The sequence below is a fragment of the Ostrinia nubilalis genome, chromosome 17 (assembly GCF_963855985.1).
Source record: "Ostrinia nubilalis chromosome 17, ilOstNubi1.1, whole genome shotgun sequence".
Classification (NCBI taxonomy): domain Eukaryota; kingdom Metazoa; phylum Arthropoda; class Insecta; order Lepidoptera; family Crambidae; genus Ostrinia; species Ostrinia nubilalis.
In genome coordinates, this window is record NC_087104.1 from 5130914 (window position 1) to 5149756 (window position 18843).

An 18843-nucleotide genomic window follows, 5' to 3' on the forward strand; every position below is an offset into this window, starting at 1 on the left:
TGGTTTATTAGTAATCTGGGATAAGCATGGTGTGGCTGAAACTGCAATAGCAATAAAGAACGAACAGGCATTGTACAATACAACATCAGTTTGTTGAGCTGGAGCTGCACTGGTTGAATTGTGAACTTTGACATATAATCAAAAACATTTTATAGCACTCAATAATGTTTAAATAGTGGTTGATATGATTTGTTTTTGTTACGAAAAGTTTCCTACATCTCATTTCCACCACTGCGACTCCTGTGCAGCAAGGATAATGCACGCTGTACCTACTTGTCCGCTAATAAAAAGTTAAATGAATGCCGTGTAAGTTACGTAGCTATGTCTGCTAAAATGTATCCGATATTTATAGCTTTCCGTGAAATTATTATGATACCTACAGAAGAAATGAATATTCATATCAAAACCATCATTGATTTATTAAATTAAATAAAGGTTACAATAAAACAGCAGGAAGTGATATTGCACAGTCTATATTGATAAAATGTAATGCTCCACATAATGCTTAATCGGTCCTATTATGATTAGCCAATGGTCGGTTTGTAACTACACTTTGGTCCAGTCTCAGCCAACTGGATTTACATTTTATAAGCCTTTTAAAAATGAACAATCTCTTGCAGACGCCATCGTTGGAATTGACCGAAGTAAAGTAACAGGTGTTTCATTTCAGGAACAAGTTCAGGAATAAATCTTTAAAGTGATTTAGAATCTACTGTTGGGTGTCATTTATTTGATGAGAAAAGAGACAAGACTCCGTAGGCCACCTGACAAGCTTAGTTTAAGCACATTGCATAATCTTTGACCTAAGCTATAATAGTCAAAACAAACTTTACTAAAAAATACAGTACCTACTTAACCAAGTCAAGTTCAAGCCAAGAAAAAGGATCTGGCGACGCAGCAGCGACATTTATCCAACTTACTCTGTCTGTTTTAAATCACTTAGAAGAATTTATTCCTTGATTCGTATTACCAATTCAGTAGTCTACGGGTTCTCGTACCCATAATTAAATTGGTAATACTGGTATCGTCGAAACTTTTATACATTTAATCGGTAGCGAGAACGAAGGCAGTGAAAGTCTTTTCATGGGTGTGGTCGGGGTCGTACTTAGATATGAACTCCTTGAATTGTTCAGGCTTCTTATCTGTGATTGCTTTGACGGTCTTCCGGACGTGCTGCCTTTGGATTGGAGTGCACTTGGCGCATGCTGTGGCTATCACTTCAGGTAACAGTTCTGTGGAAAATAAGATTGAAATTATGTCATTAGAAATTCTGAATTAAGTAATTTGGGATGTGGAATATCTGGTGAGTATCATATTATGGCGACCCATAATAGTTTTTTTTTTTTTTTTATGTGATAGGATAATAGTGCGGAAAATTGCCTACAATAAAAGGGATCTGGGCCCTATTGATCCCGGTTTTGTGAAAATGGAATCCGTGCGTTGCAAGGGTTTTTTCAAAGTCAAGTTTTTAAGTTTAATTTGAAATTACAAGCAGGGGCATTTAATTTATTTTGATCTGGGTAGCATAAACATTTAGCGGTTACATATCCAATAGTGTAGATTAACTAGTATGAATGGATAAAAAATAACGAGTTTATAGAATAATCAAAAACAAAAACTTACTTCTAAACTCAGGAGAATGCTCCTGATCACAGGGCCCTTTGTCCAGCAAGCAGTTAAGGTAGCTAGTGAAGAGGGCGTCATCGTTTATGATCTTATCGACATCGATTTTATCGTAGATTTCATCGTAGCATAGCACTAGGGGCGCCATCGCAGCCAGCACAGCACAGAAGATGACCTTCATCTTTGGGTTTAGCTGTTGGAAGAACAAAAGTGTAATAAAATAATCTTGTTCAATAAATTAATTAATGGCAATTGGCAACCCCAAAGCCGATGAGATCTAGATAGGTACCACCTGTATGTATTCGTATCTACTTCAGCCTCGTAATTGTGTTAAAATTTAAATTATAACTAGATCGAATTTGAAATCTATGATCTAGAGGAAAGTAGTGATAGATCCAAGTTAGTACTCTATGTTTATATGTGAATATAAGAGTATACCTCAAAAAAGGTATGCTCTACATGCAATTATAGAAAAAAATTGTTAATGAAAATGGGAAGAAAAGGAATCATCTAATAACCAACATTCGTAGAGATAGGTTAAAGTCAATAGCAGTACTATAAAATTTAATTATCTAGGAATATTTATGGTTGCTAAAAATCTAGCTCAGAATTATTAAAAGTAGGTCTTACCAAATAGAGTCTTCTTCGCCTGTTGAGGATCAGTTGACAGAATAACTGAATAGGAATTCCGAAACATTATATAGTATATTTTAGCGGAAATGTACAATTTTGTATAATACCGAAACATTGAATGTAATTGGGGTGATTCAATGGTTATAATATCATTAAGAGCTGAAGCAAAGCCTAATGTTTCCAAAAAGCACACGATGGCCTTGGATATGTCTATGACATTGATTTTACGAATATTAATAATATTTTAAACAATTTTCTAGTCTTTTCTTATAATTAATTTCGTTACATGTCTAGTCCAATGATCGTTTAACTTTCCCAAAGATTTTAGTGTCACAGGTAACTTTAACAAGATCATGCCTTATTTATAGGGCATGTAATATCGGAAGGTTTTCAATTCCGATATTGGATTTCGATATTAGACCTCAATATCGGAATTCCGATATTAATATCGGAATTGAGTTTATATGTGCTATAAATTGAATATTTCGTTATATTCGTAACAATTCTGGATTGTATACAGTAAAATAATTATTTTAATCAAAGACTTTAATTTGGTACAAAACAACACTTCTTAAAATAAAAAATTGAAGTAGGTACATATTTAAAACCATTTTTTGTTATGGGTATCCATTGCATTTGGTTACTAATAATAGGCCAATGAGCTTTTGAATAAGGCCTATAGTGAGAGGCCACGTTTCCGTGCCATAAGTCATCACTGGTTACACATATTGGTTGTAGACTTTCGTCTTCAGGCACTGAGGTATTTTGGACGAAAAGATGTTGCGTAGTTTCCCGAACGCTGCCCAGCCGAGTTGGATTCGACGATTGACCTCCTTCTCGAAATTGGTTCAAAGTTGCACAGCATGCTATGGAGAGGGATATGCTCGGTGTTTCTTTGCCAAATCGAATCAGAAATGAGGAGATCCGTAAACGAACTAAAGTCGCTTAAGTCGCTGATATAGCCCGACGGATTAGCAAGCTGAAGTGGCTATGGGCAGGGTACATAGTACGCAGAACGGACGGCCGATGGGGCAGCAAGGTTCTGGAATGGAGGCCGTGTACCGGAAAACGCATTGTGAGACGTCCACCCACAAGATGGACCGACGACATTGTAAAGGTAGCAGGGAAGCGCTGGACGCAGGCCGCTACCAATCAATCAACATGGAAAGCATTGGACGAGGCCTATGTTAAGCAGTGGACGTCCTATGGTTGAAATGATGATATGAATGAATGAAAAGGCCGTCAGTTTTGTGTAGTATGGCAGAATCGCTGGAAGACCTCGGCACAATGCTCGAAGACTTTAATCCGGTCTCCCAACAGGTAGGCCTTCGTATGAACATGGACAAAACGAAGCTTATGTCGAATGTCTATGTTTCGCCTTACCCAGCTTCGATTGGGAGCTCGATTCTCGATATTGTTGAAAAGTATGTTTACCTCGGACAAAATATACAGCTAGGTAGATGCAATTTCGAGAAAGCGGTAAATCGTCGAATCAGCGTTCAGGAAACTACACAACATCTTTTCGTCCAAAATACCTCAGTGCTTAAAGACGAAAGTCTTTAATCAGTGTGTGTTACCAGTGATGATAATAATATACGGCTCGGAAACGTGGCCTCTCAAAGTTCCACAGCGTTATTAGGAGAGCTTGGTGTTTCTTTATGAGATCTAAATAGAAACAAAGAGCTCCGTAAACGAACTAAAGTCGCTGTCATAGCCCGACAGACTAGTAAGCTGAAGGGCAATGGGCAGGGCACATAGTACATAGGACCATATTATGATAGTCCAATTAATGTCTGGAAGGGAGTTGAGATTTCGTTTTTCATTGCTAAGACCAAGGACGGCAAGTCCTAAAATTGATTTTGAACAAGTTAAATTAACCATACATTTTAATAGTAAAGATAATAAAATATTTGCAGTGGGGCAAAAAGTGTTGGTGAGAGACGTGAGAAAGTCATTGGTCTTTGCTAATCATGTACTTTGGGCTTTGTGGCAGGTTGTGGTGCCTTTAAATGCTTTGTTTAAAATCTCAATTGAAACCTTTATCTGATTCCGATATTACGATATTGGGTCACTCAATATCGGAATTGTAATATCGGATCTCGTGTTCCGAGATTCCGATATTACGAGATTCCGAGATTCCGATATTCATGCCCTACTTATTTATGAATTATAGTAAATTAAAATACCTACAGGCAATTAATTTAGAGATAAAGAAAGTTTCTGCTAGTTTTTTACTGGTAAATTATTTTGATTATAAGTACCTTAAGTTATTTGAACTAAACTTTGTTACTTTTCAATTGTATTACTAACTTAATGATTTACTACATTACATTATGTTTTATTTTTCTTGTCCTTTCAGCTTCTTTCATAAAATCATCTAACCCAGGGCTGCTCAACCTTTTGAAGAGTCGGGTCAATAGTGAATTCAGTCGTTAACGACGGACCACTTATATTTCCTATTTCAGTTAGTCTCAAGACAAGCTCAATAAAAACTCAATTATTAAGATTAAACCACAAGTACCTACTTGCACGGGTCACTTAAAATTCTTTCGAGCGGGCCTGGGGTCGAGCAGCTTTAATCTAACCTGTGGCAATTTTGCAGACCGCAATAAAAGTTAGGAACACATTTTTTCTAAACATAACATTTTATTTCACAGAAATAACTTTACAAACGTAACACAAACGTCGTTTACGCGTCCTTCAGAGCGGCGACCAAAGCGTCAATGTGTTGGGAGTCAGGGTCGTACTTCTCTCTCAGGGCCTGAAGGTCATCAGGGGAGGTATCCTTGACCTGCTGCAGGTAACGCTTCAGCATGTGTTTCTGAGCTGGGGTGCATTTTCTGCACGCAGTTGCAGTAGCGTCGGGCAACACGCCTGAAATGGATAATAGGATATTGTGAAAATTCAATATTAACTAAAATAGAGAAACACGGGTCTCAACTCGACATTTTTGTATGAGTTACATACGTACTCACGGCACGACATTTCAGCTGCTATAATGCAGCCGTGGTCACAAGGCGTTGAGACCCATGTGTCTCAATTTTAGTTGAAATGGAACGCGAAAGTTTAAAATCTTAAATTAAATATCAATTATGCAAGCAAGATATTGTTCAGATCACCAACATTTCATCTTGAGGTATTCCATTGCTGGATGAGTTGTATATTCCTTGTCAATTTCAAACAATTTGAGGTAACGCCTACCTTGTGCTAACATGCAATATTGACTAAACACGAATAATTGTGAGAAACTAACACCAGCTAACGCTATAAATTCAAAATGATTGTGATATCATGATATGTTATTCTAAAACAATGTCGAAATTACAGAAAATCCATTACGAGTAATGTCTATTTTGACATAATTTACTGCACAGTTTTCAGCATATACTATATAACCTTGTTATAATGAATAACCCCTATTAGGAACCACCAATACCACTGCAACTGTGCTGTAGGTATATTGTAGTTTATACTCGTACCTCCGAATACTCTTAGTAGGGCTCACCCCAATAACTAGTTAATCCATCATTTACCTAGGAAGGTACCACCTTGAATAACAATTTTCAACTGAATTGCTAACAGAATATTATATGGTCCACTTTGCAAACCGGCTAATATTAAACACTTACTTTTGAATTGAGCAGCAACGTCAGAGCAGGGTCCTTTATCCAGGAAGCATTGAGTGACCTTCGAAAGGGTCTCCGGGTTACACACGATAGCTTCCACGTCCAGGTCATCATTGTCGGTGCTGTAAGGAGCTGCCAGAGCGATGGCTAGTACAGCAGACAACACGAGGACCTTCATCTTGGGATTCTGCAAAAGGTGTGGATTCTTGCATAAATATCAGTAAACTCATTTTTGGCAAAGACAGTGAAATGTAAGTATGATTTTTGTAAATTAATGAGTTTAATAAGGGCTGAATTATTTTGTGACCGTACAGAGCTTCAAATTCTAAAAGTTACTAGAGAAGAAATAGCGTTTTTACTAATGAAACAAACAATGATTTTGATTATGGAACTGATTTATAATAGCAAAATCCCTTTTTAAATATTAGTAATAATTGACAATTTTAAGCACCATACCTGTTAAAATTCCGAGTGGATTGGTACTCTAAGCTGAAGTGCAGTTTTGTTATTGAATAACAGGATGGCCTGAGATCCTTATATACCGCAGCCCGTGTCATCGTCCGACCAAAATTCTTTGCACCGCTGAAAACAATATTTGGTCAAGCGTGCGCTCGCAGGCGTGTGGGGTTCTGGCTAACGACAAACAATTTTAATATTGTGAATACATCAATTCTCATTAATTTATTTTGCAAACTTAAAAAAATCAGTATTAATTTAATTGATATCCCGTTAGGCAGATTCTTCTCTCTTATCTACTTATTGATAACAGTAATAGGAGTGGTATAAGAATACTACCTTGTAGAGCTCCAAATTTTTTTGGTCCTATGATTTGTGTTTTGATAAATTGTTATAATTAATTTTAAACAGTCGCGTTGCACAATTGAATTAATTTAAACAGGTATTAACGCAATACACTGATAAATTGTTGTAAAAATTATATTATTGTAGACGTTTTCTTAATTACTAAAGTTCATGTCCTTGATGAAAGGCCTTTGTAGAATTTTATAGAACTAAAAACCTGTCTCAATTTTCCCGATGTTCGGATTTCGTTACGGCAGTTGTTAACAGGGACCTCAATCATCTAACGGCTAAACGGCTAAGTGATTTGGGTGATTAAGGAATAATGCCAATATCATTAATTTTAGTAAAATGCCACCAAAATTAATTATTAGCCACAATTCTGTCGTATTACTGCAATACTAGTTTTCTATCTCTATTTTTATCCTAGCACTTGTGATCGCTACATGTTTTGACCACTTTGTTCTCGCTGAGTCACATCCATCCTCTTGTGCAGTGCATTATTCAATTACTTTATCACCTTCTTAGTGTCATTCTCATGACTGGGGCAATGATTGAGTTGGGTAATGTTACAAAGGTTGCAGGGTCTTTTTCATATTGAAGTTTTTCCTGGTTGTGTTCTCGAATAAAAAATGTTACTCGTGTTTCACTCTTTATACAGGGTGTTAGGTAAATGGGTATATGAGCCGACACTAGCCCATGTTAACATGGTCATATAAATGGTATGGTGAAGTCAGAAAATTGATATCTTCATTTTAACTATTTTAATTTTCATACAAATCGGATTTTGTAAAATTTATTTTGTATGAAAATTAAAAAAATTAAAATCATGGTATCAAATTTCTGACTTCACCATACCATTTATATGCCTATGTTAACATGGGCTAGTGTCGGCTCATATACCCATTTACCTAACACCCTGTATAACTCTTGCTTGTTTGTAGCAAATATTAAAGAATTTTGATGAAAATAATTTTATCTACGAAGAAAAGAAGACCTAAAAATTAATTATAATCATTTTAAGCCGAGTGCACTAATATTTTATCTAATTTAATACTTACCTAACATAAGTTTGATAAATGTCCTTTAGGTATAAATAAGAAAGAGATACCTAAGTTACAAAATTCAAAATATAATTACGGTTTTTTTGTAAGTACCAATCTCCACGGGACTGGTCCCAAATACCATAGAAAAGGTATGCAAATAATTATTTTTTAACTAATAGAGGATTTGGCCTCGACAGTTTTAAAATATTTTAGCCGTTGGCAAATGAAATTTTATGTCAATTTTCGTTCGTTTTACGTTTTCATGTTATTGGGGAGTTTTGGACATTATTCTCCTTCCTATACTTCATCAAGCGAGAAAGCGCTGTAAGCCTCTATGATTGTAAGTAAAGTAACTTGCTTCTGAATTACATAAATCCTTACTTTTCTATTTTAAAACGGCAGGCTTAATGAGTTTGTTTCGTTGCGGCACTTCTTCACAGCACTTGCCAAATGTTTGTTTTGAAGCGCTGGTACCTAAGGGAATTTAATTTGACAATTTGAAAAAACTAATCTAATTAGTCTCTAAAGAAATAAATATTTTTTTTGATTTTGATTACATAGATAGAATTAGATTAATTATTTCTATGTATCTACGCGGGTTCGCACCCCGCCGTTTCTGGACTATTGTGTTGAATCCACTCGTAACACAAGCATAATAATATTTAGTTTGCACAAGGGGTTAACGAGACTATTTAAAAAAATGTTACGTACTGTCCAACGGCCGGTAGTCCTATAGGCATACAATCATTTTGTGAGCATTTTTATCAGATCAATGCTCCTGTTAAATTTTGTGTGTGAGTTTATAAAGGGTAAGGCAACTGAGCAAATTAAAAGCCGGATGACACACCGAGCTAACCACTGTGGCATCTCATGTTGTAGAATAGGCACAGAATAAGTAATAGTATCAAGGTAGGTTTAATAATAACCCTCCTTCTGGAGAAGTCGGGTAAAAATGTAGTCTAGGTAAGTAGTCTAATTTGGCTGTAGATTGTTCATATAGCGCTGGTTGCAATGCTGTGTAAAATCCAAATAATTATTTATTTGCTATGCCAATCATTTAATTTTGTAACAATGTTGAGTAGGTATTACACGTCTTTTTAACGCACCTGTATACAATCATCACATCAAAGTGCAATCCAAGTGAACTTTGGAACCGAGGATTTTAGCAACGTTTTCCTGGTTTTTAGTCAGGTATACTTACCTAATTTTACATTTGAGTAAAACAATTTGAAAATTATCTTGATCATACCGGGGTTGAAAAGCTAATTGAAAAAAAACTGAAATTTCTCAGAAAATGTACATACCTAACTAGTTATTAAACTATTTAAAAAACTTTAATTTGCAATTTGTAAATTATACTGTTGTTCGAAAATTGATGTGTCATCAAAAATTTTTTCTGAATTGGTAGGAATTAAAATTTTTCCTATTTTTGATAGGTTACATCCTTGATTTTATTTATGTTTTGTAACTCCCCCAAGCGTCTATGAGCGGTAGTAAACACGCGATCCGTTTGTTCCTTTGTCAAAAACAATGTTTGTTTTTACTTTTTTTAGATACTGTTTCACAGTGAATTCAAACTATATATTTTATAACAATGTATAGGTTCTTTTCAGGGCATTTTTACATGTCCCAAATCTAGCTTGTCCCACCAAAGGACAATGTTCGTTCTCCATACATTGTTCGCCTAAAGAACCAACAATTTTGACATATTACTACCCGAAAGCGAAATAATACGATTCTGTGTGTAAGAACAATGATTCCTGATGGACACTTGCCATAAAATTAATGATTAAGAATATTAAATCACAGCGATTTTATAATATGTCGTTTATGACAACATGGCGTCTAATGTATTGTGTGAATGTATGAACACCGATTCGCGAAAAATGTTTTGTATTGTCGTCACGCCGAGTCGCAGCCAAATAGTATAAAATAATAGAACAAGTTTTAGAAATACAACTCGGCATTCCACTTTTACAATATGCCCACATATTGCACGTAAATAAACAACATGAATCGTAGGTTGTTTCCACCCTTGTCATCTGACACATGAAATAAACTCCTATTGTATTATAGATATCGAAGCCGAATCGTATATAATAATAGAATGGGTTTTGGAGATCACTCGGGGTTCCACTTTTATAAAATACCTACATATTACATAAAAATACCACGAATCATGAGTTTTCTTTTCACCATTTACATCTGACACGAGATAACAAACTCCTATCTCCATGACTACCATCGTAGTCTATGCCAAAGACTACAATATTTTAAGCAAGAAGTTTCAAACCTTAGCGGCTACGGTAACCCCTGGGCCACATACATCATGATAACATTCGGTCGACACCGGAACGAAGTCTTGCGATTATGCAAAAAAGCATCGTATTCTAGTGCGGCTATATCACGTTCAACCGGGGTTTTAATTCGACTAAAGTCCTGACTAAAGACTGGAAGAAAATACGCCGCATTGTATGAGCACTTCGTGTTCGTTAAAGCGGCTTCAGATCTAGAGCCCACATAGTTTTCTTTCCAATAATATCCGCAAGTAGCGCTGCATGATCTTTACAACAAAAACGGCAATAGTTATTAAGGTGCCAAAATTATATGATTACTTTGGCACGGTATTATACACGTTCGAAGATTTGTCATTTTCATTCATTTCTTCATCATCATCATCATTTCAGCCACAGGACGTCCACTACTGAACATAGGCCTCCCCCAATGACTTCCACATCGCACGGTTGGTAGCGGCCTGCATCCAGCGCCTTCCCGCTACCTTTATCAGGTCGTCGGTCCACCTTGTGGTGGGTTGACATTGGAGAATATGACTTTTGATAGGTTCATCATAGAATTCGGCGGGGATATCCTCACGGTGGAAGTTCGTAAAAGGGCGGAACAAGATCTTATAATAATGCAAGGCCGAAGCTGTTACGCGCGTGCTCCTACGTGTAATCCGGCGAGTATGCAATAAATAGTAATGTCTGGTAAATAGTGGTAATACGTATCGTTCGTTCGTTCGTTTCAGCCGAAAAGACGTCCACTGCTGGACAAAGGCCTCCCCCAAGGATTTCCACGAAGACCGATCCTGCACCGCTCGCATACAGGCACCTCCCGCGACCTTCACCAGATCGTCGGTCCACCTAGTGGGAGGCCTGCCCACGCTACGTCTTTCGGCTCGTGGTCGCCACTCAAGAACTTTCCTGCCCCAGCGGCCATCAGCTCTACGAGCTATGTGCCCCGCCCCGTCTATGTCTGTATGCGCTACGATTACAGGGTATCATTTTGCATAGTCGCAAGACTTCACTCCGCTGCTGTCAAATCAATGTCGCATAATGTTATCGCAATGTGTGTGGCCCTTGGCCAAATCACAGAAGCCTATGCGAAGAAAGAGCACTTGAATGACAATAAAAATCAGGGTTACCATTTTATAAGATTTCCTCACTATTGAGGGTAACAAAGTAACATTAATAATCTAGCCATTAATTACATTTATTACCTATACGAGAAAGTAAAGCAACATGCGGTTTTATTTTAATTTGTAAAATATTAAACCCCTCATATTTGTAACAGTTTGTTCCAAGTTTAGTTTTACTGTTTTGTTAACAGTATTGCTGTTTCAGCTGTCACTGTGAAGCTTTGGGAAAATAAATAAATAGAAAAAATATTAACATAAATATTTATTTAAGTTTTTATGTTCATTATCATAATATGCCAATTTAAGTTACACTGTGTGACAGTCTTTGACACTAAACAAACTCTTCAGCTTAATAATACCTACCTACAGGGCGTTTTTATAGTTACTCTTGCTGATGAAACAAGAAGGGTTGATTCTACTACTGAAATACAACTACTTTTCTTACAGGACCAATATCAAATTCTCAAAAAAATTCACATCCTCGTGATGGTGATAATTTCTATGGAGAGGTTTTTTTTATATTCGGTCTCTTGGGATAAGTTATTCCATTTGAGCAGTAGAATTAATCCTTTTTATTCGATCACATATAAAAACAACACAAGTGTTTAGGAAAACTTCTTCTTTGGTATGGTATCACTACGGAGTTATAATGTCGGCAACTCTGTATCACTGACTTGTAACTTTCAAACAGCATGAATAATAAGGGCACCACATTGGTTTTCTTTCTGAAAAAAGGCTTTCAGTTTTAGTACTAACCCTTTAGCACTATTTCATTGAAATAAAAATACAATAAACGCACAGAAGACTGAAATTGAGTCAACTGACGTGACATTTATAATTTGTTGACATTATGACAGTTTGACAAGACTAGGGATTGAAAAAGTTTTAATTGAAAAAGTAAAATGACAATTTATTAAAACGATTCACATGGATATAATCGATTAAAAATATTTATAAAATGTTCTGATACTTGCCTGTAGCGATTATCCAATCCTGGTTTCTACTGAAAAACTACCTCGTGGCAAGATTTTAATAAAATAATAAAATCTTTATCTTCTCTTTCACAATCTATAAAAGTTCATTTGGTCTATTATTATACATGTGCTATGAATGAGGGTTTTCGCGATTGAAAAATCCGCGAGATGGCAATACGTAGACGCGAGGTCCAAATGCTGCATGATTGGTGGATATCTGTCAATGTCATGTCAAAAATAACCAATCATGCAGCATTTGGACCTCACGTCTACGTATTGCCATCTGGCGGATTTTTCAATCGCGAAAACCCTCATTGGCATAGATTATGAGAGACTGGCAACTATACTAGGTTGATATCAGGTGATCCGTCTGCTCATTTGCCTCCTGTCACATAAAAAAAAAATATATATGTTTCTCACACTTCAACTGGCATTGGATTCAACATCGGATTCTGACACTTTTACAGTTATGATACCATGAATATCAGTTTATGGTCCTAATTATTTTTATTTTATTTACGACCTTCGACCAGTTGGACACTTTAGATATCTTCTTGTAATAGTGTCAAACTGTCAATATCTTTTTAGCTTTTAACGCAAATCTAGTCTTCAAAGCAGTTTAATCGATTTATTTTATTTTCAAAATCGATATTTTATTGTCTATGATGGCCGCAGGAACATCACTATACATGGACTCCCAGCAATAAAGTACGGTAATGCCTCGTACAGATTTTATCGGCAAAAATTATGGAACTTGATAGGTTTTAGACCATGCCACGCACCAAAACGTCCGGAAGTTGTAATAGTATTATAGAATAAACGTTAAAAGACTTATTTATTTAATTTTTCAATGCTTAAGTGTCCATTAGAATGAAAGGGTGCTTAATGTATTAAAAAAAATAGAAAATAATTATGATGGGTTAATGTTTTTGGGCGGTTTTTTAGGCGGTTTCTGACAATGTCCTTTCTAAAGGTCTTAGTGTTCTAGTTCATGTAGGTACTCATATGTACGTATTTTTGATTTTCTTATCATTTTATAGAAAAAAGAATCTTAAGTAGTCATAACACACATTTAACTTAACATTATTTATTTCACATAAACTCACAATCACAATAACATAATCTTTAGCTTAAATCTAGCTCAGTTTACGCGTCCTTAATGGCGGCGATCAGAGCGTCGATGTGCTTGGAGTCAGGGTCGTAGTACTTCGTCTTCAGGGCCTTCAGGTCGTCGGGCGCGGTCTCGCGGACCTTCAGAAGGTACAGCTTCAGCATGTCATTTCTCATGTTACTTCTACCACATACTTATGTAACTTCATACAAAATTGCAAGTACGTTTGTTTCTTTCTTGTTTGTTACTTCTGCTGGTGTCTATGGACGGCGGTAAACACTTATCATCAGGTAATCCGTTAGCTCTTTTGTCTTCTGTCCCATAAAAAACAATGTTTTTTACTTTTTTGAGACACTGTTTTACTGGGAATTAAAACTCTTTTATGTGTCGGCCTCAGATCATAGAAAGAGAATAGATATGAAGTCGCGCGTAACTACAACGAGAACCAGGTTCCCCACATTTCCCCCACCACAGCTCCCACACACACATTCAACTGTGTAAAAACAAAGCGACTGAGAGTCTACGACAACATGTGCAACCGGCTTAAAAGTGCTGTGATTGGCCAGAATTCGTGCCTTATGGCCAATCAATGGCCGCGTGACGTGACGCACACTTTGAAAACGCTAGTGAGAGAACAAAGATAAAATGGAGTCGACAAGATATCGATACTTTAAATCGCTAGGGGCAAGGCTCGAAACTGGTTTCACAAAATGCTTATGTATGAAAACCTTTTTATTATTATACGTTATTATTAACTACTATCACGCATTTACTTTTTAATTATGGCGATCTGCGTACCGCATATGTTTATCAAAAATAATGCCTATATTAGGCTTTCAACTAGCTCTTATAGTAATTACATAGTTGACAGTTACTAATTACTTCTACTGTTATTATTTTTTTTGTAAAATCTTATAATCGCAAGTAACACTTCATTTTTAGGGTTCCAGGGTTCCGTACCTCTAAAGGAAAAAACGGAACCCTTATAGGATCACTTTGTTGTCCGTCTGTCCGTCCGTCTGTCAAGACCCTTTATCTCAAGAACGCGTGAACGTATCAAGCTGAAATTCACATGAAATACTCAGGTCTATTGTCCCTTTAAGCTGTGAAAATATCAAACTTCTAAGCCAAGCCAATCAAAAGATACAGCCGATTATGTCGATATTTTCAACAAATTTTTTTATTTAAAATTACAAAATAGAAAATTATAATTTACTTCTATTTATCGATAATAGGAAACCGCATTAGAACACGAGCACGTCACTATGTTACGACCGGCACTTGCGGCCGTACTGTGTATTTTCACACGACAGTGGATATCGGAAGAAATTAAATACATTGCGCAGTAGTTGAGCATGACATAAAGTGGTTGCTAACTAAATCGTCAATGTACAAGTGTGTTAGAATTTTTATCACCACTGATTTCGATATCGCAGTAACTGTTACGGCACTGAATTCATTCGTAAAAATGTTTAGTTTTTTTTATTTATAAGCAAAAAACCAATGGATTTGCAATACTTACATGTAGTAAATGACTCCATTGTTCCTGTAGTTCTTCGTTTCACTTGTTTTATTGCACGTAACGACGCATTATCCAAAATATCGGAGAACATTTCCTTAGTACGACTGAATCGCGACTAACCTAGCTACGCGGCCGATGTTCGTTTCTGGGCATATCGCGGAGACACGCGCCACGCCCCCGTTTCACATCTATTCCCTTCTATGATCTGAGGTGTCGGCCTTTTTAAGGGTATTTTTACATGTCCCAAATATAGCTTGCCCCACCAAACTGAAGGGTTTAGTCTTCTAGTTCATGTATGTAATATTTTGATTTTCTTATCATTTTATGGAAAAGAATTAGATGGGTCGCCTAAAGATCTTGAGAAGTCATAACACACATTAAACTTAACATTATTTATTTCACATAGGCTCACAATCACAATAACATCATCTTTAGGAATTTTTGGCTTATTCTAATCACAGTTTACGCGTCCTTGATGGCGGCGATCAGAGCGTCGATGTGCTTGGAGTCAGGGTCGTACTTCGTCTTGAGGGCCTTCAGGTCGTCGGGCGCGGTCTCGCGGACCTTCAGAAGGTACAGCTTCAGCATGTGCTTCTGGGCGGCGGTACACTTGCTGCAAGCGGTCTCCGTCGCGTCGGGCAAAACGCCTGCAATAAAAGGTACGGTTATTGGTTAATAAGATCAAATTATTCTCTCTCTTTCACTCGTGTATCATGTAGGCTTTTAAATTTTTTATCATCGGTAGATAGTAGGTAATATAAAGTCGTATTGTGAAAGGATATGTGAAAATTGTCTAGTGCCGATCATGTGAAAATGACTAGCAAAGATGACAAAATGGCGCAAAGAAATGTTTTAATTTGTTCACTGGAAAGGTTGTTCAGATTGGAGCGTTTTTCAGAGAGAGCAACGAACTGAGCATTACAATATAGTACGTTGCTGAAACCCGTAATGTAAACCAGTAAAGGTAATAAATATTGTTATTGTTAACTACATTATATCAACGAATGATGAGAAAGAAAGGGTCAATTGTGACGCATTTGTCAAAATGGAGCCTAGGAAGGTTCATTACAGGTGAGAGAATGAGACATTATTGATTACAGGCAAATGTGCCAGTGAGGAAGCGAATTAAGAAGTATCATAATATTCTCGCAGATCTATCTCTATTTCTTAATGCCTCATTTTTTTCACTGTATATTGTGACTTACTCTTGAATTCAGCAGCGATGGGGGTGCAGGGTGACTTCTCGAGGAAGCAGGCCGTGACCTTGGCGAGGGCCTCGGGGTTGTTCACGATGCCCTCGATGTCCAGGCCATCGTGGTCGGTCTTGTATGAGTCGGGGCGGGCGAGGGCCACGGCCAGGACAGCGGACAGTACGACGAGGAACTTCATGTTGAGTTTCTGGGAAATTTTAAAGATATTTTGATTAATATTAAAATGGAAGATGCCATGTCAAAAATCCAAATTTTAGTATAAAAAATCCATAATTAGACAGGAGTTCGGGCGGACGATGGCCACGGCCAGGACAGGTCATAGAAAGACGAAGAAATTCATGTTGAGATTCTGTCAAAATATAATTTTGCATAATTATTTGCGGCCGTAAAATAAGCTTTTGAAGATAAAAAAAAACAAAAATTATTAATTACTGGTCTGTCGACCATTATTTTAGGAATCAGTACTATGCATAATTATTTACCAATCATTTGAATATTATTGTACTAATCGTCATCAAAGGGCTTAATTTCTTTAGTTAATTTAGTTTAAAAGGTAAGTTAACAATAAAAAATTAATAGTAAAATTATTTTTACAAAAATATTTAAAAAAAATTAAACACAGTAGGTAAACGTACAGAAATAAAAATTCTGATTCAAATATGTATTTTACAATTCAAAAATTATACCTGATAAAAATTATTTGCGAATAGATGTGTAACGTTGAACTGCGGTTGAGTTATTGAGTAACAGGACCGCTGGAGTCCTCTCTTTTATACCAAAGTCTGTGTTATGGTACGAGCAAAACACAGCTTGAAAAAATATTAGGCCAAGAGTGCGTCGGCAAGCGTGTTCGGTCCGGGCGGACTACAAAATATTATATTTATTATTGATGTCTCAGTAATACTTATCTTTTCTCTGGTTATGAATTTAATACATCAGCAAACATTAATATTTTGCATTTTGTCACGTAAGTAGGTAGTTTTTACGATAAGAATAAGAGTGGGCAGAAAATACTGCCTTGTGGAGCTCCACACTCGTTCTACTGAAGACACTGTCTTTGCGCTTGGTATTAGATTTCCGATAGATATTTCAATAGAAAAGAACACTAGATCATTTCAACTACCTAATTGATGAGAGTTAACATATTTGCGCTCATTATGAGTAGCTTAGCAACTCTGCGGACTGACAAAACCTTACTCGCCAAGCGCAAATAATATAATTTGATAATGTTTTCATCATATTATTATTTATTTTTATATTTAAAGGCTTTTACTTTTAAAGTAAATTGTCGGCATCTGGTGAGTTATGAACACAAACTTATCTACATGCTACTTATCATGATGTACTCGTATATGTAACTGAAAATTCATAAGAGTTTGATGAATGGATAGAGGGAATTTCTTAGTTGGATGAATGATACTATCTATTTACTGGTCACAGTAGCGTCAAGCCCCAAGACGTAAAAAATGTTGAAAATCTTCAACATTTTTCCCTACTTTTGTGTAAATTTACCTTAGATTACATAGAAAAATATATTCATTGTAGGTACACATATTATTAAGTTGTTCGCGCGTCATTTTGAGCTCATAATCATCATCATCATGGTGCGGATAAACTTTCAGTACAGTAACAATAATATAAAAATAGATCATAGATAAACATGACGTATACATGTATAAACTGGTATTCTATTTATATTTTTAGAATAAATTTTCGAAACGCGCCCATCTACGTCAGATCGGCCTAACGAACTTTGAAACCATTAATTTGATCGTTACCGTTTGATCTTTTTTATAAACTAGTGACGTTATTGAACTTTGAGCTTTCCGGCGATTTTGCAATTCATCAATAACAGAAGCTATTAATAGGTCTACTTTATTTATAAATCTTTTTTTATTCCTATTAATATCCTTTCAGCCAAACAGGTATGTAATTCAGTTTGTGAAGTACTCGCTGTACTCGATGATAGCGATGTATAGAGTCCATACTAATCAGATTTATATGTATAGGAAGAGTTTGTATTTACTTGATTATCGACTTTTCTATTTCCGAATTTTGTACATTAATAACAATCTTTTCATTTTCTTTTACCCAACTATTTATGTGTATGCGTAGATTATTAACCATTGTGTTTCCGTAAACATGCATGAGTGTAGGTAAACGGTACAACATCATTTTTCAAGTTCTCTTAAGAAGTCTGCGTCAGGTTTCAGTATAGTCCCACATCTTTAATGAAACTCAAAGGAAAGGGTCATGATTATCATGTATCATTCATCATCATCACATCACTCATAATGTTTGTAATTGAATGTTTCTAATTCGTCTCGTCTCGTTTTAGCTAAATTTAAGACGAAGTTTTAGACGTCCACTGCTGGACAAATGCCTCCCTCAAGGTTTTCCATAATGAACGGTCCTGCGCTGCCCGCATCCAGGTCGGTCTACCTAGTAGGAGGCCTGCCCACGCTACGTCTTCCAGCCCGTGGTCGCCACTCGAGGACTTTTCTGCCTCAACGGCCACGTCTCTATGAGCTATGTGCCCCGCCCACTGCCACTTAATTTTAGCAATTCTGCGAGCTATGTCGGTCACTTTGGTTCTCCTTACTGAATTGAATGTACGAGTGAATGTGGAAACCGTACGAAGCCATAATCTTAACAATACAGGAAAGGAAAAAAGGAAGTGAATAAAATGCTTTCATATTTCTGGAAAAATAATTTACTAAGGCTAACCTAACCTAATCTTAACGGTAACTATAATGATAACCGGTGCTTTTTGTATGGAGTTTGACAGATTTTTGACGTTATAAAGTTAGAGTAAGATGGCGCAACAAAGAGTAAATACCTATATTGAATTCGAATTGGATATTAATTATAATAATAAACA

The 18843-nt window shown here is 36.3% G+C and overlaps 2 protein-coding genes across 2 annotated transcripts; both read right to left on the bottom strand.

Moving 5' to 3' along the window:
* Positions 1 to 457: 457 nt before the first annotated feature.
* On the bottom strand, positions 458 to 2288 carry LOC135079908 (ejaculatory bulb-specific protein 3-like). The gene is made up of 3 exons (XM_063974540.1): positions 2254 to 2288; positions 1624 to 1816; positions 458 to 1232 (listed from the first exon to the last, which is right to left on the bottom strand). Exons 2-3 carry the CDS (start codon positions 1802 to 1804, stop codon positions 1045 to 1047), a joined length of 369 nt encoding a protein of 122 aa, XP_063830610.1. The 5' UTR covers positions 1805 to 1816; positions 2254 to 2288; the 3' UTR covers positions 458 to 1044.
* Positions 2289 to 4945: 2657 nt separating this feature from the next.
* On the bottom strand, positions 4946 to 16716 carry LOC135080216 (uncharacterized). The gene is made up of 7 exons (XM_063974899.1): positions 16649 to 16716; positions 15957 to 16149; positions 15218 to 15398; positions 13269 to 13412; positions 8438 to 8456; positions 5886 to 6069; positions 4946 to 5130 (listed from the first exon to the last, which is right to left on the bottom strand). The coding sequence occupies exons 2-7, from the start codon at positions 16138 to 16140 to the stop codon at positions 4946 to 4948; spliced, it is 897 nt and encodes a 298-aa protein (XP_063830969.1). The 5' UTR covers positions 16141 to 16149; positions 16649 to 16716.
* Between the last annotated feature and the right edge of the window lie 2127 nt (positions 16717 to 18843).